The sequence below is a fragment of the Hyperolius riggenbachi genome, chromosome 10 (genome assembly GCF_040937935.1).
Source record: "Hyperolius riggenbachi isolate aHypRig1 chromosome 10, aHypRig1.pri, whole genome shotgun sequence".
NCBI lineage: Eukaryota > Metazoa > Chordata > Amphibia > Anura > Hyperoliidae > Hyperolius > Hyperolius riggenbachi.
The window spans coordinates 134,034,447-134,051,567 of record NC_090655.1 but is presented as its reverse complement, the minus strand read 5'-3'; the positions used below and the strand labels follow the sequence as shown (position 1 = coordinate 134,051,567).

Here is a 17,121-nt window from a genome sequence, read left to right as displayed (position 1 = left end):
ACAACATTCGTTAAGTAGCTTAACCACTTCCCCTCCCCCAGGACAAGTAACAATGTCCCTGCAAATTCCCTCTTCACCTCGCAAGAACATAGCTACTATGTACCTTGCCGCTGCGCACTCCAGCTCATTCAGATGCATGCTCCCGCACTCGTTATCACCGAACGTTAGACGGGAGATGAATGAATGGGAACGCAGTCCCCGTGTGAATGATCGCAGGCATCAATGAGATCGCATGATAATTTCTTTACTTCCAACAGAACCCATGCACGCATTACTTCCTGTTTAGCGTACTATAGGTACTCAGTGGCAGTAGGAAGGAATGTGCAACTATCTTGTGCCCAAATAGTAAAATTACACCTCCACACAATTATTTGTTAAAAAAATAGACCCACAAATACATTTAAAATTAACAATTTAGCTCCCACACTATCACATAATCACCCCAAATATTTTTTTTTAATTACAAATTTAAAAAAATACATAAATAGTTACCTGAGGGACTGAAATTGTTAATATGTATGTCAAGAGATTATATTACTGTTAATTTTTAAACTATGGGCTTATAAATAGTGACAGGCGGAAATTTGAAAAATGCACCTTTATTTCCAAATAAATTATTGGTGCCATACATTGTACTATGGAAATATTTAAAATGTTTCAATAGCCGGGAGAAACTGGCAAATAAAATAGGTGGGTTTTAATTACAGTAGCATGTATTAATTTAAAACTATATTGGCTGAAAACTGAGAAATAATGATTTTTTTCAAATTTTTTCTTATTTTTCCTGTTAAAATTCAGTTAGGATAAAATAATTCTTTGCAAAAAGTCCCCTAAAGAAAGCCTAATTGGTGGCAAAAAAAAGATATAGATTGTTTTGTTGTGATAAGTAGTAATTAAGTTATAGGTGAATGAAAGGAAGGAGCGCCAACAGGTGAAAATTGCTTTGGTTTTTAAGGGGAAAAACCCTTTGAGATGAAGTGGTTAAGAGAGCAGGAGGAACCAGCATTGGCACACTCCGCACAGAAGCCTTATTTGCTACAAAATGTAAATATGTATACCCCACAGCACGAATTGCATAAGAACACTGAAGATATGCAGCATCCAATAACTTGTAGCAGCCAACCAAATTTCAGTTCATTTGAGTTCTCCAGATGAGGTTACTCACAAATTATGTTACATTGACCTCTGGTGGTTGTATGTAAAACTATTGTTAACAATTTTCTTTTGTTAAGGAAATTCCACTGAAGTCTACAGTATATGAAGTATACGCCACTGATAATGATGAAGGACTGAATGGAGCTGTACGTTACAGCCTACTGAAAACTGGGGCTGGGAATAAGGACTGGGAGTATTTTAGTGTTGACGCCACTAGTGGACTTATCCAAACCGCACAGAGATTGGATCGTGAGAAACAAGCCATCTATAGTGTAAGTGAGAAAACATAATTTCTGTGGAGTTATGCTTATTGACTAAGGTTCGATTCACACTGGCACGAATGTGTAACTGATCCGTGTAAAAACATTTTTTAAAGTAACTGCAGATGCAAACTTGTGGTCCACTCTGCGAAACTGACCGAATGAATACGTTCGTACGGAGCAGTGTGAACAGATCCTCCTGATTAACATAGGATCTGATCACCTCCATTAGGGTCCGTTCCATTATGATCTGGTAAACAGACCGCTTTTTTGTCCAATGTAAACCGGGCCTTAATGAAATTGAATGCATTTTAATTCTGTGTCCTTTGTCAAGTATACTACCTTTCTGGTGAATGTCAGAACGTGCAAAAATGCCAGTCTGGGTCTGTTGAATAGCCAAAAAAAAAAAAAGATTTGTCCAACAGATACCTTTCTTGATTGCATATGCAAAGAAAAGCTTAGAAACATTGTGTCAGGGTAATAGAACAGCTCCTTAAGTACTTCTGGACCATGCTAAGTGAAATCTACGCCATGTTTGGGACCTGCTACCCCTGCCAGAGTGCTGCACGGACACATTGCTACCGCCGTTCACATCACTCTCCTGCTGCTGCAACTCGCTCTGCCGTCCCTTTGACAGCAGCACTCCGTGAGCTGGTCAGGAGCTGATTTCATTGGCTCCTGACCCTGTGATCACTGAGCCAATCACATTAGCACATTAGCTCACAGTGATCACAGGGTCAGGAGCCTATGGAAATGTATGCAAATTAAAATCTACAGTAGTAAAGTGAAGATGGTGCTATGTACAGAAGTGACTGTATTCCCTTAATGACTGTTAACCTCCACACAATCATAGTTTATAGTGTTGTAATCTCCTCTATCAGTTTCATCCTCCGGTAGAGCCATACTCTGTAAGTTTTTGCCCACCTTTCACTTGTAATGGGAGCAAAAGAAATAAAGGAACTAATCTTGGCAAGATTACCATATTTTTTTAGGTAGAGGTGGGAGGAGTTTGCCTTGAGTTTGAAAATCAAGATTACTCCACTACACTAATGATGAGAGGGAGAAAAACAATAATGTATGTATTTGTATTAGTTTGGTGCCCGGTCAACTGGGCGCGCAGGGTGAGCCGAGTGACAGCTCACTCAGCTGAAAATCCGGGTGGCATTAAATACTATTACTTCTCCGAGTAAAAAAACCTGCTGCGCTGTTATAGCTCTGATAACATTACTTCTATGGCGACTCTCAAAGCAGGCACTATGCAGCTTTGAACATGCACCAAGACCACCTGTCTCGATACTGTGAGCAGAGGCACCACTGTTCATCGGTCCATCATTGCTTCATTACATTCATGTTGTAACCCAATATCTTTGGCAGTGTTTCCCCACTAACAACATAATAAGGCAATGGGCTCTATTCACAGAACTTCTCAGACATTACTACATTATTGGGCAGCACGGTGGCGTAGTGGTTAGCTCTCTCGCCTTGCAGCGCTGGGTCCCCGGTTCAAATCCCAGCCAGGGCACTATCTGCAAAGAGTTTGTATGTTCTCTCCGTGTCTGCGTGGGTTTCCTCCGGGCGCTCCGGTTTCCTCCCACATTCCAAAAACATACGGATAAGTTAATTGGCTCCCCCTAAACATTGTCCCTAGACTACAGTACTTACACTACATAATATAGCAATGGTAGGGATTAGATTGTGAGCTCCTTTGAGGGACAGTTAGTGACAAGATATATATATACATACACTGTACAACGCTGCGTAATATGTCGGCGCTATATAAATACTAAATAATAATAATAATTACTTATTTATCATTTAATTAATAAAAATAACCTTTCAGCACATTTACAAGCAAAATAATCACTCAAAGTAAGTTGTTTCTGATTAACTTCATTTCAATATTACTTTTCTTACCTTAATTATATTATATTTTTGCTCTTTGTGAGCTTAAAAATGTAACATAGATAAGGTGAAAACAGAGGAAAACAGGTGCAAAAGCTTTGTGAATCATGCCCAATGTGTACAACCTAAAAAATACAATTAGGCAGGGTGCAGCCAAACAATACATAATTACTGTATGCAGCGTGGTCTCTAAATCATCGGTGCTTAGTAATATCTGTACCAAAGAAAGACCATATACTCACCCACCAGCTTACCTTCATTATCCCCATTTCCTGCAAGAGTGATCCTCTTGCTCGCCAGGCTGGACTGTCTGTAACGCCAATATCAGATGATGTGTAAACTGCTATGCTGGGAATACATGGTAAGTTTTTGCGGCGCGATTCTGCCGCCCGATAGAATCCCTGCTCGATTCCAGATTCCCTGCTCGATTCCGCGGGCGATTCTCTTATTTTCCTCTCGTTTTCCTTATCTTTTTCCATTGTTCCCCATGTGGAATTGAGCGCGGAATCAATCGGACGGTTGATCGGACATGTCGGAAATTATCAGTCGTGCCATCTAAATGGCTCAATCCATCCGAGCCACAAAAACTTGCCGTGTATTCCCAGCATTAGACTGGCATCTGATCTGTCAAATTGCCAATATCTCTGCTTGGATAGTAACAATACTTTTACAACCATGCACCACCTTGCCCCCACCCAATGTAAATCAGATGGATGGCTGTATAAACCTGTTTGAAAATTGCATGTATCGCAGCCTCTAACCTTTGTTCCATAAGATGCATATCAAAGTTATGCAGCATAACTCTCAGTGAGCATTTTTTTTATAGATTACACCTAACTCCCTATCAACTTTAATGAAAACTGTCACTCTGATTATTACTTCATTGACTTTTGTTCTGTTTGGTGTGTCTGTTATATGAAATATATATATATATATATATATATATATATATATATATATATATATATATATATATTATTATTTTTAAATCAAATATGTAAAGGATTTGTAAAACTTATATAGTTTAAAGTACAACTGAAATGAGAAGAATATAGAGGCTGCCATGTTTGTTTCTTCTTAAACAATACCAGTTGCCTGGCAGCCTTGCTACTGGCTGCAGTAGTGTCTGCATCTCAGCAGAAACAAGCATGCAGCTAATCTTGTCAAGTCTGACAATAATGTCAGAAACAACTGATCTGCTGCGTGCTTGTTCAGGGTCTGTGGCTGAAAGTATTAGAGGCAGAGGATCAGAAGGATGGCCAGGCAACTGATATTGCTTAAAATGAAATAAATAAGGTAGCCCTCTTGCTTCAGTTGTCCTTTAAGGACTGCACTAGAAAACGCTGAATCACTAGATAACTCTGCGCACTCTCCATTCCTCTCGTTCAACTCAGTTCCTGTAATCACTCTTTTAAAAGTGGGTTTTTTGGGTAAAAGTGTACCCAAGGTGATATGTGACATGATGAGATAGACGTGTATGCACAGTGCCAAAAAAGAGATGGTCAATGTATACGCATTAGCGGGATGCTCGGCTTTCTTGGAGAAAAAGCCAGGTCAGATTGGGTCCATACTACTTTACAGGTGTGATCCATGTGCAGGGGTGCTCATCACAAACTCCTGATCACGGCTAGCCCATGATCAAGTGCAGTTTTTCACGATCTCGGGCTTGGTATTGGGATTGATCACGGGTCTGAAAAAAAAGTATATATATATTTTATTTTTTTTCTTATTGTATATTATATAATGCAGTGACTGGCAGGGGCAGCAGACGGAGAGGTAGCAGGAGAGGCAGTGCCATTGCCGCCACCAGGTCTGTGACTGGTCCGCCACTAGCCACTCAGCTGTGGGGGAGGGAACAGCTGAGAGGAATGCTGCAGTGGCGCAGCAGCGTGTAGCGCCCATCTTTGCGCTGCGTCATCGCCGGCCCATTGAGGAGAGTCAGGCACAAGCTGTCGTGGAACTGATGGCGGGGCACCGGTTCCATCCACACCTCCAGCGAGACCACCACCAGCTTGAGGTCCTGTCAAACCCAGTGGCCAGCCTGCCCTCACTGAGCTCACTGTTTACTCCAAGGACTGCGAGCACCTTGAGGGCTTTTGTGGCAGAGTTTGAGGAGGAGATGCTGGGGACAGGAGAGGAGGAGTTCGAGATGGAGGAGGTTGTTGTTGGTGAACAACAACCTGATTTTGATGTGGAGGAGGGGCGTGATCCATGGGATGTTGGGGCAGAAGAGGTGGTTAGGGGTTCAGAGGAGCTGTTTGAGGAGGATGATGATGATGAGGTGCGTGACCGTCCCTACGTGCCAGAGTTGGGTGAAGGCAGCTCGGAGGAGGAGGAGGCTCAGGCACAGAGGCGCAGCATGGAGGCCAGAGGCAGGACCAGCAGTGGGCGTGGAAGGCAGGAGCCACAGCCTGCTGCTTCAGACGCTACTACCACCACCCGCACCAGTCAACGCCCAACTAGAAGGAGACAAGCACCCCCTTCAAGCCATAAGGGGCAGTTCACATCCCCAATCTGGCAGTTTTTTCATGTCTCCACTCTGGATGATAGCAAGCACAAAGTATTCAGGAGGAGCACCACAAACATGTAAAAAATTAGTGTGCAATGGTCTTCGTCTCAGTGTCCATAGAAACGCTCAGTCATCAAAATCCCCAAAGAGACCGTTGCCACTCGTAGAAGTAGTAATTGAGCTCTTTTATTGCATCAAAAAGGTGGCATGTACAATGACAGACGCTGTTTCGGGCCTAGCCCTTTCTCAAATGGCAGTAGCCATGCATGGAGATCCCAGCACTGCACCAGTTTGTGTTGGCAAACGTGGCCCATTCGCTCGATCACGCCGTGGGCAAGTCCATGTCACCATGGACTCTTGGAGCAGCCGTTTCAAGACAGACCGCTACCTGTCCTTCAACGCACACTGGGTCAGCTTGGTGGAAGGGGGTGAGGAAGCAGCAGCAGCATCATCGGGCACTGCAGCAGCAGTAGCCCAGTGGGTGGTGCCACCCCACGGGGTCAGGGGAGATGCAGCAGGCCCCTCTGATCCAGTTCCCTCCTCCGGCACACCCGCTGCCAAGCGTCCCCGCCTCAGTAGCAGCGTGAAGGCCCACCACTGCCAAGCGCTGCTGGAGATGGTCAGCCTAGGGAAGACAAAGCTGATGGCAGCCAATGTTCTGGCCAACCTCAGGGAGCAGGAGCAGAGGTGGCTGACCCCCAGAGGCCTCAGAGTCGGATTGGTGGTGTCCGACAATGCATCCAACCTGCTGGCTGCCATCACCAGGGGGCACTTGACCTACGTCCCCTGTTTGGCCCACGTCCGGAACCTGGTGGTGCAGAAGTTCCTGCGCACCTACATGGGGATGGACAATCTGTTGGAAGCGGCAAGGAAAATTGTGTGCCATTTCCGCTGCTCCGCCAGTGCTTCAGTGACTCTGGCCGACCTGCAGCAGTGCGAGGGCCTGCCACGATACCAGCTTGTCATTGATGTGCCAACACGCTGGAATTCCACCCTGGCGATGTTGGAGCGGCTGGTGAGCAGAGGAGGGCTGTCAGCCAATACATCGTTGATGTGACTGTTTCTGGCACCACCAACTTCCAGGTCCTCTCCAATGCACAGGGGGGGGGGGGTTCAGATGCAGCAGGTGTGCTTGGTGTTGGCTCCCTTCCTGCATGGAACCAACATGGTGAGCCGTGAACGGGCATCCCTCTGCGAGTGGGTGCCCATGGTTTGTCTGCTGGACAGGGCCCTGTTTGATCTGCTGGAAGAGGGAGAGGCAGCCCTCACCCAGCTGGAGGCAGCTGCGCAGTCCACCTCTTGGGAGGATGAGGAGGAGTTGAAGGTCCCTGACCTTGCTGTTGAGGGGGAACAGCAGAGCGCAGCTGCAGTGATGCAAGGGTGGAGAGAGCAGGACGAGGCTCAGGGGCCAGAGGAGGGGGATGGTGATGTCGTCTCTGGGGGTGACGACGACCCTGATGTCTCTGTGGTACCTGCGCAGGGACTCCAGGGTGATCTAGATGCGTGCTCGGGAGGACATCTGGATCACCTTGATCCATCCCATGGCTGAAGGGGAAGGGAGATCAGTTCCTGCCTGCTAGAGACCCTGAGTGCCGAACAAGGGAGTTGCAGCAGGTCCTTGTTCAGCGATTGGAGGAAGCCTTCCCCCAGCCTTCCACCACCTCTGTCCAGCCAGCGCAGCAGCCGGTGCCTGCGGCCAGCAGCAGAAGCATGCGCCCAGGAGACCTGCTGTCTCTGACTAAGGCACTCTAAGGCACTAAGGCAGACTACATGAGGTCCTTCAGCGGGCTTGACACTGAGGCCCCAGTGGACCCCATGGAGTACTGTGTCAAGTGCTTGGAGATCTGGAGGGAGCAGTATGCCCTGGAAGTCCTGTCTTGCCCTCCTTCCAGTGTGCTGTCCGAGGGGTGCTTCAGTGCGGCCGGTGGCATGGTCATGGAGAAGTGCTTTCGTCTGTCCCCAGAGTCTGTGGACAGACTGACATTCCTGAAGATTAACAAGGGCTGGATTAAAGGCAAGTTCCTGGCCTCTGCTGTCGGTGAGAGGGGGACAAGAGGTGGCTGGGAATCTCTTTTGCACTCCAGCCTTCAGTCTCCTACTAATTAGGCCTGGAGGTTTTTTTTGGGTGCTGTGGTACCACCGCTAGGTACCATGGCCTATGCTGCCTGCTACCACATGTATGTTACTCCTCCTCCTCCTGCTGCTTTTACCTCCTGCTGTCTGTGTTCCCACCGGCAGGGTCCACAGAATAAGGCACTGCTGCCACTAGCTATTACACCATCAAAATAGCTACTACTGTTAGTGTGAACCAACTGCGGCTGTACGGCCACTTCCTGGAACCTCAAAGTTGTTTATATTTGTTTGTGCCGTGGTACCACCGCTAGGTGCCATGGCCCACTATGCTGCCTGCTGCTGCCACATGTTTCTCCTCCTCCTGCTGCTGCATTTAACCTGCTGCTCTCTGTGCTCCCACCGCCAGGGTCCACACAATTATGCACTGCTGTCATGCGCCACCAGCTATTACATCACTACAATAGCTATATAATTCTGAAAGAAAAACAGAACTATAACCAGTCTAGCTGCACTCACAACAGGTGAAATTTTAATAGCAAAAAATATGCTTCACTTAAAAATATGCTTTACTGTTAATCATATGAACAAAAACCCGGAAAATAAGAGTATGGTTGCATACATATCACAGTACATTTTAGACCTAATAAGCCTCACTCCTATCTAGTGCAAAGTATAAGCCCATACATCACCCCACAACATACACATTAATGTTGACATAAATAGGCTATCCTCATCCTAAACAATCAAGGCAGTCTATAGCATAATAAAGGACCTCATAACTTCAAGGTGGAATAAACCAACATGGCCATAGGACGCATTATAAAACTGCACAGCAATCAAATGTATGCAGTTCCTAAAACGGAATGAGAGAGGACACTCCATAGGAGGATTTTAAAGTGTGTGGGCATGCACTCATAGGAATGACAGTCTGCTGCAACAGTAAATCGTTGGGTAAGGCCTTAGCATGTAAGAAAAAAACACCATACGACCTGATCCAGTTGTATCTCTCCCGGGTGACAGTTTCCACGTGCAACTTAGCTCAGCCACTTAGCAGGACTATTAAGACATACAGTCCAACTGCATTATTCATCAAATTCACCAGTGCTGGTTGCGGCGGTAAGAATGCTTCATTTGATAGAGTTCCTTTGGAGCAATTCTCAACACTCTGATATCACTTTCCATCTAGCAATGCAAACTCCATGCTGCCATATTCAAGCATAGCTGGACCCTGGAAATGACCACAAGCCGCAGTGTCTACATTACCGCCACGTGGAGTCTCACCCAATTGTTCAAGAGATCACATGTCGCACAGTTACAGTGGTATCGTTAATGCATTTCATCCCTACCAACTTGGTATTTCCTCAGAAATTGCAGCATGGATGGGGAAGCCTCTTTAGGATCCAGAGGCTTCTCCCTCCTGAGGTAGGGATAAGAATTTGGCAATGGCAAACCTCACAGGTTTGTTTTAACCTCTTGCTGACCACGTCACGCCAACTGGCGTAAGGTCCTTGGGGCCTGTTTTACAGGAGATTGCTCCGCTCCACCTTCAGCCTCCTAGTGGCAATCGCCACTAGGAGACTGTTAGACACCGTCTAATTAGCTTGTACAGCGCTGCGATCCATGGCAGCGCTGTACTAGGGACAGCTGTGTGACACGGCTGTCCCCCTGGGAGACCCGATAGTGATCAGCTGTCATAGGCTGAAGCCTATGACAGCTGATCACGCTGATTGGCTCGCAGGGGAAGGGAGGGAGGGCTGGGGAATAAATAAAAAAAAAGTCACATTTATTGAGAAAATAATGAAATAAATATTTATATTAAAAAAAATAAACATTGGGGGCGCGATCAGACCCTACCAACAGAAAGCTCTGTTGGTGTGGGAGAAAAGGGGGGAGGGGGAATTGCTTGTGTGCTGTGTTGTGCGGCCTTCCAGCGAGGTCTTAAAGTTGCAGTGGCCATTTTTAAGAAAAAAGGCCTGGTTTTTAGGGGGATTTGACACTGCGGTCCTCAAGTGGTTAAAGCCACATTTTTTTGACTGAAAGAGGCAGACTTGCAGCAATGTTCCCAACTATCACCCTCTTATTCTTTTCCATTAAGGGGAGTGAGTGGAGCGAAGAGAAGGAGGAAATGGGATGGTAATAGGAGGCAACATTGCTGTAAGCCCGCCTTTTCCTGTATGAAAATGTGACTTTAGCCAAAACTCAAAATTTTCAAGAAGTGATTACAGGAACTGAGGGGGAAGCAGAAAGGAACAGACAACACACACAGGTATGTGGCTCCAGAATGAATATACCTCTGTGCTTATCTTAGGTAGCTTTGCTTCGGGTGAGGTGTCCTTAGCACAGTTCCCCAACCCTGTCCTCAAGGCCCACCCACAGTACATGTTTTGCACAAAACCACAAACCTGCACTGGTGAGGTAATTAGTCTCTCAGTAGAGCGGATTAACGTCCTCCGTGGATTTCCACAAAACATTCACTGTTGGTGAGCCTTGAGGACAGGGTTGGGGAACACTGCTTACAGGGCAGATTTATCAAGACTGGGGAAAAATGGGCGTAGTTACCCCATGTTACCGTCCTGGCTTCAGCTAGTAAGTGAAAAAAGATTCTGACTGATAGATTCTGGCAACTGCTCCACTTTTGCTGCAATTTTATTCCCGCCTCTATTAATATTTCAAGCCAGGGACTCTGAGCATCGTCTTATGTTTTGTTCTGTTATTCCTTGTATCCACCTTCATAAATCAAATAAAATGTTTTTATAAGAGTTAAATGGAAATGACTCATGCTTTGATGTTGGTCTTTATTTCAGCTTATAATTGTTGCTTATGACCTTGGCCAGCCAGTTCCTTATGAAACCATGCTCCCTCTGCAAGTTGCTCTAGATGACATTGATGATAATGAGCCCATCTTTGTCAGGCCTCCAGTAAGTAAAGACATGCTAACTGTGGTTTAACTACTCTAACAGTTTACTAAAGGACAAAAGAATTGTTATTTTTATGGAGTAAATGGATTTTTTTGCGATGATCATACATTAGGTTGTTAAATGAAGAATCATTCTGTGTAGCATTTCTGATTTTTCTTTTTGCATGTGTAGGTTCCTTCAGATGATCTTTCTGATATAGTAATAGTCTGAGGCACATTTATTTGTTTTAATAACCTGCATTTAGAGAGTACAGGAAACCCGCTGACACCAACAAATAAGTAAAAAAATCACGTTTCCCTCTTTGCACAACTGCACTATAAAGTAACCAAAAGAAATACCTCGTTCTTAGGGTGTTTAGAAATGTAACCCAGATTTATTCACTGTTCCTGTTTTTCAGTGTTACTTTACCTCTCCTACCACACTCCCCTTTTTAACATGCCACAGCAAGTCCTAAAGGCTACAATAATCATATAGTGGAGGAGGCAATAAGAAATCCTCCATGTTAACACCAATTAGTTAAACATTTGTCTCATATTGGGGGGGATTCTTCTGTTACAACATTGCTCATTCAGCCCCTTCCATCGTGCCCTTGCATTCTCCTTGTAATATTTTTAAGCCCATGCAGTCCACATCTACTCTCCCTTTCACTGCTAAATTGCTGCGATGTACCATCCTCCAGGTCCTCAGTTTGGACTGCTCCTCTTCATACTGAACCCCCTACAAACACGCACACCATGTCCGACCCCTTTATATAAGGTGACGTTAACACCCTGGAAACCCCCCAGTTCTGATTACCTCCCCTCCTGCCCTTCTTCCCTCTACCACTTGAAAAATAAATAGCCATCATGCATGTATTTTAAATGGGGAGGGGGATTTCTAGGTATTCCCCTGCCTGTGACCCAAGCCAGATGCCTAGGTGTACTAGTTGACTGAACTCTGTCATTCAAATCACACATCAACTTGTTATCTACCTCCTGTTTAGGGATGGTCAGTGAGATACCAATAATTCCAACTTGATGCAGGATTTTGCTATTTATGTATGCAAATACATGCAACTTGAAATTGGATGAATCTAATTAAACCTTGGTGGGACTTCACCGATGCATTTTCAAGCTGCATCAATTTGCATGCCAAATACACAATCCTGAATCAACTCGTAATTATATACATCCTAGTGACCATCCCTCTACTCCTGATATATCCATGTAAATATTTTTTTTCCCTGCATTCACTCCTTTCTCACCTAGGATGCCATCAAATTCAAAAAAACTCAACATCCTAAATCAGTCTTGCTGCTTTCTGTTTAACCTTACTTGTATGTAGATTCCTCCCTGGATGTCATCTCTGCTCCACTAAAATTTTGTTCTCCTCTCTAGTCACCTGTTCTCATTTTCACATAAAAGGCTTCTCTTGATTTACCCCACATTTCTGCAACTCCTTCCAAAATCTGTTTGTCAGTCGCCCACACTTGCTATAGTTACATTAGGCAGAACCTAAAATCACTGTTTCAGGCAAGCATATAATCCTACCTAAGACCCTTAGCTAGCCACTGACCACCACCTTTTACACAGCTCCCCCTATATGTCATGCTACCCCTTATCCCCTTAGATAAGCTTACTGGACAGGATCTCATGAAAAAAAAATCATAAAAAATCCACTTTCTTTTTGTGTTATTACTGCTTTGTAAAGTGTTACATTTTTTCCACCCTCAAGTATGATGCATCACTGACCTCTTCAATTGTCTATCTGCAACAAATTGCCTTGTATGTGTCTGTATTGTGTATACTTTATTGGACAGTGCAATGGGATATTTTGGTTCTTTATAAATCCAAAATACTAAAAATATTGTTTGCAGGGTCATGCATAACTGTGGTAGGAACCTAAGCTGGACGGAAGTCACATGGCATATTGTCCAAAATGTTTTCATGGAATCCTCTATCTTTCCATCACCCTTTAGCACATTAGAGGACAGGAAAGCCAACAGTGGGAATGTTAAGACAAGAGAGCAGGTTGGGAACAGCACACAGCAGTGGTATTAGGAAATTCGCAGGAGGTGTTTTGGAGTCAGCATTCAGTGGGGTTGATGGGAATAGTGTAGGAATGCAAAGCAGTAAAAAAGGGCACAAGAGCCCTTACAAAAAAAAACGGCGGCGCCATAGGCACCTATGATAAAAGCCGCATTTTGTGGCAAGAGTAGGAAAAATGGGAGTATGGCGGCTGCGGCTAGCGGGCGACTCAGAGCGCTCAGTTGTACCTTCTTTGCTGTAAATGGCAGCTGCTATGAAGGTAAAAGTAGGGTTAGGTTTAGCCATAGCAATATATTGGTAAATATTACCGATATTTTACTGTGAAAATACAGTAGTAGAATATCGCTAACTGTAGCAATATTATACTAGACGCAATCCCCTGGGCCTTTTTTTTTTCCAGGCGCCTAGATTTCATGTATGCATGGCAGTGATAGGGCAGATGAGCAGGTTGGGGAACAGCACACAGTGGGGTGATAGGAAGTGGATGAGTATGGTGTAGACAGCTGTCAGTGGGGTTAGAGGACAGAACTGCTCTAGACGGCTGACAGCGAAGGTGCTAGGATGCAACATTTTTGATAAACAAAAAATGAGGTTAAGTTTAAAGAGTGGTTGGACACAAAGGACTCGATTCATAAAAGCAGTGCGATAAAAAAAATCTGGGAGGGAAAATACCGCATTCGGTATTTTAGACCTTTGTGTGCTAATTCATAAAGATTTTCACAGCTGCCTTTGAAGTTTGGTAAATTACCACAGCCCATTGAGCGGTACAGCAGAAGTGTGGCAATGGCCTCGATTCATAAACAGCAGTGCGATAAAAAAATCTTTTTGGGAAAATACCGCACTCGGTATTTTCCCGGTCTGTGTGCTAATTCATAAAGATTTCACCAGCTGCCCTTGGAGGTCGGTAAATTATCGCAGCCCATTGAGCGGTAGAGTAGAGCAGTGTCTCGATTCTCTCTTTGCCCTGCAGAAATGAATCACACAGACGGCTCTCTCTGGCTCTCCCACTGATGACTCAGACAGATGAGTCACACAGTCTTTCCCTGCCTGCTCAAATGATTCACACAGAGGGCTCTCTGGCTCTCTCCACTGATGACTCAAACAGACTTCGGCTCTCTGCACTTTTGCATTCATCAGCGATGTCGGTAACTTGTTATCGCCTCACTAGAGGTGTTGGTAACTACCGCCAGGCTTACCGCTTGTTGAAGGCTTTATGAATGGACATTTGCTGACAATTTACTAACGTGTTGTCGGTAACTGCAGCCAAGTCGGTAATTTATCTTCCTGGTCGGTAATGTCAGCTTTTCATGCGGTAACAGCCTTTATGAATTGACATTTTGCTAAATGGTCGGTAAAGTCTGCTGTTTTCAGCATTACCACATGAGGTAATGCTTTATGAATTGAGGCCAAGATCTCTCTTTTGTTACAAGCTGTAATTATGGTTCCCTGCACAGATGACTCACACAGACTTTGGCTCCCTGCACAGATGACTCACACAGACTTCAGCTCCATGCACAGACTTTCGGCTCCCTGCACAGATGACTTACACAGACTTCAGCTCCATGCACAGACTTTCGGCTCCCCGCACTTTGCATTGTTAAGACCTCACCAGAGGTGTCGGTAATTTCTTAAAACCTCACCAGATGTGTCGGTAACCATCGTCTGGCTTACAGCTTGTTGAAGGCTTTATGAATTGACATTTTCTGACAATTTACTGACATGTGTTGGAGGTAACTACAGCCAAGTCAGTAATTTTCCTCACTGCTCAGTAATTTCAGTTTTTCATGCGGTAACAGCCTTTATGAATTGACACTTTGCTAGTGCTCGGGAAAATCTGCTGTTTTCAGCATCACCGCATGCGGCCAAAGTGGGACACACACACACACACACACACACACACACACACACACACACACACACACACACACACACACACACACACACACACACACACCCTCCCTGGATTCCGACCCTTCCATAATAGTAAATGATGCTGTGTAGGAGCTGTCTTCCCCATACTTGCAGCAAATGCTGATGGTCTGTGCATTCGTGAAATGTGTCGATGCAGCAGTATAATTTGTGTGGCTGCCACTGTCGCCAGGTTCTGGATTTATAATTAGCTAATGTCAGGGAAGTATATAGTAATGCTGGGGGTTTATTTTCTTCTTTTTAATCCAGTATCCTGCTGTATGATCAGATTAGGACTCTTCTTTAAGTACCCCCAAGAGGAAATTTCGTGCATTGAAAAATGCAGAATTTTAATATTTGACTTTTCTCATTCTGCGTTGTATGTATCTGTCCTGATCTTTTTACAGAGAGGTGCTGTACAATACCAGCTTCTTTCTGTACGTGAGCATTCCAAGCCTGGAACCATAGTGGGGAATGTCAGCGGTGCTCTGGATGCAGATGAAGGCTCAAATGCCATTGTCTATTATTTCATTGCAGGTAAGTGAAACTATTTAACGAAAGCATATGTAGGTACACATGATGCAATTTTCTGACAGATTTACTGTCAGATTGATTATTTCCAACATGTCCGATTTGATTTTGGATTGATTTTTCAATCAATTTTCCATTCACTTCTATGAAAAATCGTTCAAAGAATTGATTGGAAATTGTATAATGTCTGGTGTATAGTAACGTGACCATGAACGTTTTTTATTGGTTTAATGTATAGCAACCTGAGAAATCATTGGGTAATCTCACTAATGGATGTGCAGTCTGGAGACTGATCAATCTAAGCAACTTAAAGGGGTCCTGTGAAAAAAAAGCTGTCCGATTTAAAATACATGTGTACACATATGTAGAAATTGTACTGTACATTTGTGCCATAGTAAACTATACTATAAACAGGGCAGTTTTAGGCTAAATTGCACCCAGGGCGAAGGTGTAAAAACTGGGAGCCCCCTGGACTCACAAATGTTATCTGCAATGCAGTATTTAGCCCCCCAATATAGGTAGCCAGGTATCCAGGTATAGGTGCCCCCAGTATAGGTTAGCCAGGCATAGGTGCTCCCAATATAGGTTAGCTAGGCATAGGTGCCCCAAGTCTAGGTTAGCCAGACATACAGTGCTGGCCATAATTATTCATACCCCTGGCAAATTTTGACCTAAATTTACTTTTATTCAACCAACAAGTAATTTTGTTGACTGCCGCTCACTCCACCTCTCCTCGCTTGCCATGGAGTGAGCGGCGGTGAGGACGTCCAAAAACGTTTTATACATGGCACAATTGATTGTAAAGAATGTGAGTGTACTTCTATGTTTTATAACAGTAAATAAATACAGAGTTTCGCTATGAGAACTGTGTTTTAGTTTTTAAGGAATAATTTCGCTGGAATATGAGGAAGGTTGATGATTGATATTGGTCAAAGCACTGTGAGCTGGTCTGGCATGGTCAGCAATTGTACGTGTTAAGCCTGCACCCTACTCAGTTAAACTGATGCGAGCACTAAGTGTGGAGGGGTGCACTAACTTTTGCACTTAGAGTTGTTTGTGAAAGGCAATCATTCTTTACATCAAACTGGATTATGCTATGGTCTGTCCAATTTTGTTTTGAGCCTCACATAGGGAGAAGTTGATCGATGAAGGGAGACCTGTTTGAGCAAGCGCATATGCTGATCTGTGATTAAGTCAGCTACTAACGTCCGAAAGCGTGTTTTGTACTATCTGTGATGGGATTTATAAGCTGGAAGAGTTACTGGACTGTTTATATGTGAAATACTGTTGGACATTTTCTATGTATATGGGGTGTGAACGCTGTACAGACTCTGCATTTTTCTAATATCGTTTAGGGTGGTGATACCCCCCATACTGTGCAGCGATCCATCCAAACTCACAATTTATATATATTGAAAATTATATTGAAATTTAACTAGTGAACACTGTGAATATATATTTAGGAGGAGCGCTCATACCACTTCATAACTTATAGTTGTCACTGATGGTTCTTAACTCTTACCGATACATTTTGAACTAGTCCATCTCCTCATGGGGAGTTTTATTCTCAAACGTGCTTACTGAACAGCAGTTGCTCAAGACAACTGCCAGAATAAATTGTGAGCAAGTAGGCTGGCCGTCCAACATCTCTGTAGAGATCCTTGCCAGGGAGTGCTTTTCAAAAAATAAATGAAACCTTTAGGTTCCCCCATGAGGAGAAGGGTTGGTCCAAAACCTGTTGGTAACAGGTAAGAACTATCAGATTAAAAATACTTACTGTACTGTAAGTAAAATTGAAAAAAAAAGTATAGTAATTTACAGTGCTTTTTACTCTGGAA

General features: G+C 44.2%; 1 protein-coding gene and 1 long non-coding RNA gene across 7 annotated transcripts in view; one reads left to right on the top strand and one right to left on the bottom strand.

Moving 5' to 3' along the window:
- The window catches only part of LOC137536155 (uncharacterized), a 138,494-nt gene that overhangs the window by 22,465 nt on the left and 98,908 nt on the right, over window positions 1–17,121 (bottom strand). The window lies entirely within an intron of this gene.
- CDH23 (cadherin related 23) overlaps window positions 1–17,121 on the top strand; it is a 1,682,716-nt gene that overhangs the window by 1,614,349 nt on the left and 51,246 nt on the right. For all 6 annotated transcript variants that reach the window (XM_068258239.1, XM_068258230.1, XM_068258228.1 and 3 more), the window contains 3 exons: window positions 1,233–1,427; window positions 10,704–10,817; window positions 15,160–15,289. In XM_068258239.1, the coding sequence (XP_068114340.1) occupies window positions 1,233–1,427; window positions 10,704–10,817; window positions 15,160–15,289 (439 nt within the window). The remainder of the gene's footprint in view (window positions 1–1,232; window positions 1,428–10,703; window positions 10,818–15,159; window positions 15,290–17,121) is intronic.